Source organism: Bombus flavifrons, chromosome 4 (assembly GCF_040668555.2).
Source record: "Bombus flavifrons isolate JBK064 chromosome 4, iyBomFlav1_principal, whole genome shotgun sequence".
NCBI lineage: Eukaryota > Metazoa > Arthropoda > Insecta > Hymenoptera > Apidae > Bombus > Bombus flavifrons.
Window position 1 is genome coordinate 6,050,215 of NC_138445.1, and position 7,539 is coordinate 6,057,753.

The 7,539-nt window shown below is 33.2% G+C and overlaps 1 protein-coding gene across 4 annotated transcripts; it reads right to left on the reverse strand.

Annotated features, from left to right (window-relative positions):
* Positions 1-1,027: 1,027 nt before the first annotated feature.
* Positions 1,028-4,172, reverse strand: LOC138178950 (PRKCA-binding protein-like). 4 transcript variants are annotated; one of them, XM_069111333.1, is made up of 7 exons: positions 3,916-4,172; positions 3,687-3,733; positions 3,430-3,573; positions 3,245-3,301; positions 2,370-2,688; positions 2,104-2,299; positions 1,028-1,944 (listed from the first exon to the last, which is right to left on the reverse strand). In XM_069111333.1, the coding sequence occupies exons 2-7, from the start codon at positions 3,722-3,724 to the stop codon at positions 1,247-1,249; spliced, it is 1,452 nt and encodes a 483-aa protein (XP_068967434.1). In that variant the 5' UTR covers positions 3,725-3,733; positions 3,916-4,172; the 3' UTR covers positions 1,028-1,246. The 4 variants fall into 4 exon arrangements, with proteins under 4 accessions (XP_068967434.1, XP_068967436.1, XP_068967435.1 ...); XM_069111335.1 differs by lacking the exon at positions 3,430-3,573; XM_069111334.1 differs by lacking the exon at positions 3,245-3,301 and having other exon boundaries at positions 3,916-4,171.
* Between the last annotated feature and the right edge of the window lie 3,367 nt (positions 4,173-7,539).

The window sequence follows — 7,539 nt, forward strand, 5'->3', positions numbered from 1 at the left end:
GAACCGGAGAAAAGAGGTAGTATGAGTACAGCAACTAGAATAAGAACAAGAACTAGAACTGCCCGAGCTGGGTGAAGTCTCGGTTTATATATGTTTTGGTTTTAGGATGTTGCGGGGCTAGGTGTGGGTTGTGATGTGGAGAAATGTTTGAAGCTCAGGGGTCGAAGCCTTTATCTGTGATGTGGACTAAGGTGCGTCACAGCCTTGGTGTAGGCCATGATGATAAGGTAGTGATGTGTCCAAGACTCGGGGTCGATATCCTATGGTTGAGATGAGATTGGTGTTACAAGGGAAAGTTGCTAGTGGGAGACGCCGTTCGTTGAAAGATAGGTCTCCTCTATCTTCTCGTAGTTGGGACAAAGACTGTTTGTTTGAAGGACTTTAGTTAGCTAAATCTTAAGATTTAAAACGGGCCCTCAGGCTAGCTGAACATGTGCTACAGAGACGCATCGACATCTGGCAATCATCTTACTCGAAGAATAGGGTCTGCGCCTGGAATGTTTACTGTCGCGTGCCGCTACAAATATTTCTTTTAAGGAGAGCTATAGAATTACGCCATACCTTTGTTAGACAAAGCGTTCATCCTGTGACCGCGGCTACGTTCGGCGACTGGTTGTCGCCTCGAGCCCAAGCTCATTATCACAAATCTCGAACAAATACAATCGGATCGAAAAACGACAATTGTTTAATTACGCCTATGATAGAATCTAGATTACAATGTTAAGGAATTTTCCCGAAGTTCCAAAGGGAAGGGATATACATTATATATTGTAATTTTTATACTATTGCATAAGTATTGTTATAGAAAATTTTTTTCATATTAAACTATTTCAGTAAGTGTATGAATAATTTAATTCGATCATACTTAAATAATAAATATTTAATATTTTTAAAATATTTATAATTTTTACAAAAATAATATTCATTTGACATAGAATATATATTTATTATAAGAGTTTAGAATGTAACAAATATATTTTTATACCTTACAATGAATACTTATGTATGAAGATTTGATACTTTTTATACAAATTTGTTAGAATTATATGGTTCTTTTTAAATAAAAATCTTTGGTTTCGTTTTATGTATTATGAAAAAGAATGAAACTAGGGCAGAATTCCATTAAAAATAGTAAAAGTATGTTACACTAGAAACGGCTCACTGTATATATAATATCATTCATATTTAAATATTAATAAAATATCGTGATAGTTCCTAAAATTCTTCGCAAACAAGAAGCACATTGTTACATATTGTCAGATTCTGATGTTATTAATGGAAAGTTTTGTGTATCTATAAGTAAATCTTCATTTATATTTGCTTTTTCTTCAGGTTCAAATTCATCTACATCCTCTCCATCAGTTATTACTTGAGGACCAGTAGATTTATATTGGAATGCAGAATGTGATAAATCAACTTCAACAGGAAATAACATTGCAGAGGATAATAAATCTCGTGTATTAGTATAATATTTTGCTAAACCAGCTGCAAATTTTTGCAATTGCCATACGACATCTTGAACATGTTTATTGTCTAATAATTCGAGCTTTACAAGTACATCTGATCTAAGTTTACCAAATTTTGCACGAGCTTCTTGTCGACATCTTAAGATTAGACGATATTCATAATTGCCTGTTTCCACTCGATAAAAAGGTTCTTGTATTGATGCGTAACTTTGTTCCTCATCATCCATTTCTTTTATTTTCAAACAATAAGAAAGATATTCAAATTTTGCATCAGCATATTTGCTTATGGTTAATCGAGTATCTGGAATAGCTTTGTGAAGATATGTGCCTAAATCATTTAATATAGGTTTCAAATTTTTTAAAATTGTTATTCCATATTTTTCCATTTGTCTATGTTGTTCACCAAATTGTCTGAAAGCTTCACTAGCTCGTGGTTGTGGTTCTCTTACTCCTATTGCAGCAAAGGCATCACCAAATACTAAAATATGCAATATAATGATATGTAAAATATTAAAACAAAATATTATTGTAATATTTGTATATATATATAATCTCAAAATTGAATAATTTTTGACACAGTTAAATTTAAAAGTGAGTTTTGGAATTTGATAATTTATTTAAAAATGTATAACAATACCTTTGTATATTTGTATTAAATCAAAAAAACTATGTAGAGTAGCATTAGCATGGGAAACTAAACCTCTATACAAATTTTCTGTGCGCTGCAATGCCATTAATCGTTGTACAAGTGCATCGTTACAAAGAATGGCACGTGATAATCCAAGTGCATCTGCTGTTGCACTTCCCATTCCTTCAATTAATCTATGTTTTACCTAAAATTAATTTAAGGATTAAAATAATGTAATCATTTATAATAAATATATAGGTTTGGACAATAAATACCTTTTTCAAAGCTATATCAAGAGTACGACCTTGTTTAGGATCGGCATGTAATTTATTATAATTAATACTGACTTGAGAATCACAAGATTGTATCATTTTTGCAACTTCTACTTTTGTCTTTCCTTTAACTGATACTCCATTTACCGCTACAAGTTCATCTCCTGATTGTAAAGTACCATCTATAGCTGCAGGTGAATAGTCAAAAATTTGTACAATATACAAGCAGGGGCATAATGGTGCTCCACCTCCAATACTTATGCCAATAAGATTACTGCTATCTTTTTGTATTACAATATTTCCAGAAGTTATGGTCATACCCCTGTATAAATTAATGAAACAAAAGAATACATCAATATATTGTTTCACATAAAATACTTGTATAATACTTATTTGATACAATTTACTTCCATACTCATATTCTTAGCATGAAATAAGTTATAAACATATTTATTATAACAACAACAATAATAATAAATTAATAATACTTATATAAATGCATATAAATATAAAGTATGCTGTACATTAACATAAAACTATCTATTACATTATTGTTTATAATATTTTTTAACAGCTAATAATGTGCATAAATAGATACAAAATAATTTTAAAAGCTTAGAGGTATGACATTTCATAAAAAAAAGCTTAATATATAAATAAGGAAGAATAAAACAATTTAAATACAAATATGTATCAAATAACTGGTCAAAAAAAATCCTTACCTGAATGTTCTGATAATAATTAAATGTTTAGAAATATTAAACTAAAAAATACTGAATTATGTTATTATTTTTTATGAAACACTATAAACAAATTAAGTACCAATTAATATATTAAAATATAACTTTAGTATTAAACACATTATTATCAAAACTTACGTATTATTGGGTAGATGATGAAGAGACTGATCTTGACTGACCAGTTCTACATCTGGTCTACGTTCCATAATGATTAAAAGAAACAGAAAATATACAGTTTGTAACATCTCTTAAATGTATTATAGAAAATGTTAGTAAAAGAAATTTAAATGAAAGACAAGATAGTGGAACATAAAAATGCATACATGCGATCTTCCATTGTAGTAAATTGATGCAATTGCACATTAGCTGATGGCACGGTGGTTAATGAAACAAAATTTTCTTTAGATTCATCGACAATATTTGTTAAAGTTATATTACTTGTAGATAGTACTGTTTGATCCACTAGACTATTCCACCGTACCGTGGCATACAAACATGCATTTTACAAGAAAAAGGAAGCATATTTAAATTGAAATGTAACACATATCAATAAGTAAATAATCAATTGTATGAAACCAACATCTTATCTTCTTCGAAGAAGAAATCATCATAATCCATGCTCGCAATCTGTAATGTTAATAAAGATTTAGTTAGTGCTCAACACTTTGATTTTTTAGATGTAACGTTAGTTATAATCAAATAAAATATTTTAGTGATATACATTAAAATCCTTGTATTTTTAATTTAATTTGTGATAAACTGTAACAGAATAAACGCGTAACATTAAAAACAAATACTAATCATAATACCTTTATGAACTACTTATATTAAAGAAACAAGAAAGAATATGACACATATAAACTTTACTTCTCAGTTTCAAGGAATAAATATAATCGATTCTTTGTTACTGCATGTTGCATCGTTGTCATATACATATATGTAGAGATGTGCATACAGATTCAAATAATTGAAAACAAATTAAATTAATTTTCATAACCGATACTTTTTTATAGATATATAACTTTCTACGAAATTTTTCTTTTGTAAATAATTATTTTAGAAACATTTATTGAAAACATAAACATAAAAGTAAGTACATTTTACTGCTGGTTACTTTACGCGTGATTTTATTGGTACTGATAAATTTTCTAGTAATTATAAGCAAGATCGTATAAACAGATCTCGACACTTGCTAGAGAAAACTGTCTGAAAATTGAGTCGTGAGAAATCAACATGGAAGACAATGAAGTTCTAGTTCTTTAAAGATAGAAACGAACAGGGTGTCTCTACTCGGTGTTTCGGTATGTGAATCACGAGACCCGATTATATGATCTTGATCCCCATTACAAGGTTCCCCTTTTGGGAATGACCATTCACGATCGCGTAAATAGATCTCAACACTTATATACAAAAAAAAGCACCGAAGCGACTCAATTTTCAGATGGTTTTCCTTAGCAAGCGTCGAGAATCGAGCATGTTATGTGAGGTACAGGTGATACAATACATAATACTACCTCGATCGACGTAACAATAAATTCCACTTTCAAAAACGTTTGCACTGATAAATAAATGTATGTGTTTTCCTTACTACATTTTGCATGCAAATTTTATTAATTCCCTAAAAATCTATGTATTTTAATAAGTAGTTAGGAAAATATAATTTTTAGTACAAAACTTCCAGCCTACATGCGTCACTTTTTACATTTTAACATTTTAACAAGTATGTACATCGTTTCGCATATATTATTAAGAGTTATTTTAATGGATTCTTGATATCACATGACGCTATGTCCCTTATGTTACTTCTTTTGTTCGTCTGTTCCATGAGTTGTATAGGGCGCGACGTGAATAAGTATTCAGATAGCCAAATCTGTTTTAGCAGATTTTGTTGGAAACCTGTTACCAGCTTTTGTATACGAAAAGTCTGCAGACTTGATACAGGATCTATTATATTCGGTTATGTTAGTAGATTGTCAGCAGAAATATAACATAACTTGTAGCAGATTAGTGGTAGAAATCAAGCAGTTCCTCAAATTCAACCATTTATATATTTTTAATACAAGCGCATCTTTTTTCTTGTTCTTTTTATTATTATTTAATTTGTATTTTACAATTTGTCCAGCTGGACATTCGGTAAATTTTTCTAGTTTAATTGCTAAATAATATGTGGATGGCTACCCCCCCTCCCCGCGGGGTGTTTCTTTTTAGTCTTCTTTCTATGAGAGTTTTGCTCGCTTCAGCAGCCAGTTGGTTTGGATGTGTTGCCATTCTTTCCTTGTATTTTTTTGCGTACCTGCCGATTTCTTCTTTGACCGTTTGTATTTTTAAGTCTTTGCATATATCCTCGTTTCTGACACACCATGAGGTGTTGACTATTGTTCTCAGTATCTTCGTGGATGCTATTAAGGCTGGTAATAAAACTTGAACGGAAAAATACATACATGCTAAACTAATGAAAGCCACGGATAGAAAATAGCTTTTTAAAAAATCGCTTCGCTTGTCCAGTATGGCATAAGTCGTGTACCCACCGTTAGCACACAAAAAGTTCTTTACTTGTGTATGCCCTCGAATATTTCAACAATATTTTTTACTATACACCATAGGTCTGTCTAATGGTGAGGTCTAGATACTTTACCTGGATTCTCATCTTCCGGCGACTTCCGCCTCCTCCAACCGTAGGTTATACCTGGCTGAAGGTGTCCCGTGACGGTCCCTGGTGCAGATCCACAGGGTTGTAGTCTTCTCGGGGGACACAGTCCCAACTCTAGCTCCAACCCTCTAATTGTGGCGATCACGCCCCGTGTCATCGGTATAATACGTCAGCGCCGTGTCCGGGGCCATCGGCTTCCGGAGCATCGTGTCGTAGGTCAGATCCCAGAAGAGCGACCCTAAAACTGATTCCTGTGGGACCCCACGATGCACAGCCGAGTGCAAGTAACCTAGGCTCCGTACAGCTCCTTTTACATTTACGCCATTATCTGTTACAAATTGCAACAGTTTTGTCCATTATTCGCTACTCCATCAAAATACATCTTAGATATGATATGTCACTCGTATGATGTCCGGTCATTCTGCGCATAACCCGGGATCCATCTCTCGGCCGAGGCGGCCACTAACTGTGCAAATATAATTAGTCGGACCGCAATAATCCTAAGCATTTGTATTTTACCGTTAGGGCCCTTAATCGTTAGAAAATATATTCAAGTCGAGACGTTCCTTATGGTTATTGTTCCATCAGGTAAAAAGTGGGGAAACGTGGGTTTTCCCATTTTTCCCGGGATTTCCACCCGCAAGCAATCAGTGGTGAGGCGACCAACACCCAGCAAGAGTTTTCCTCTACAACAGCATCGTCATCGAACTTCACTGGTTTACCATCGTCAGATCAGTCATCATCTCTAGACTGATTTTCCATCTTTAGAACAGTCAACATTTCTTGACCGGGTTTCCACCCTTAGATCAGTCACCTATTTAACTTATATCTATATGCACCGTGCATAACTGTCTATATCTACAAAGTTATTGGAATAAAGTGTATATTGTAACCTGTTAATACAGTGTTATAATCAATTCAACCACCCCTATTATCCTACACGAAATAGGGGATCGATCATTTCGTGGCGTCGATTATATAGTCGTAACGGGAATTTACGACTCCCGTTGACGCGCTTCCTCGCGATTGCGTCTTTCCGCGAACGGTCGAACATATTGCTTTACCTTAAAACACCAGTGACTAACACATATGAGTGTAATTTATTTTTAACAAAATGATGAACTGTTATCGTTAAAAAGAATTGTATATTTAAATTTGTTCAAATGTTTGTTATAATGAAGACATATTTTGCTTTTCCCAGATTTTTCAAAATTCTATTTTCAGTACGCTGATGATCATTTGCATGTAGATTGGCAGCAAATGTAGACAGAATCTGTTTACAAATCCATACCCATGTTTTTGCACTAGGCTTGGCTGTTGTAGGCCGAGCCTGTTAACAGAATCGAGTAATAAATTGGCGCTAGAAATCAAGCAGATTCTGCAAACCCAACCTGACAGCAGATTGGTAGCCGAAACATATCATAATCGGACGGTCATCTCTCCAGAGACTTTGCACTTAGAACAAGGTCGGTTTGAAGTATTGATTCGATAGTTCAATATGAAAGCTCTTATTGGTGCATCAGCAATAAATAAAACGCCTTAATTTTATTGACACCACATTAGAATAATATGAGTTATATTCATAATGAATATATTGAAGAAATCATTAGGATCACGCTGCTCCTGCGAACTCATGTAAATATCAACAATTATTGGGCTTGTGTACGTTACGTCTCTAATCACGCACTGAATCGGCCACAGCTGAATGGTTCCTGCTTTATCTAAAGTACATAAATTTGTACTGAATTATGATTTCCTTCTAATATTCAATATAAAGGAAACA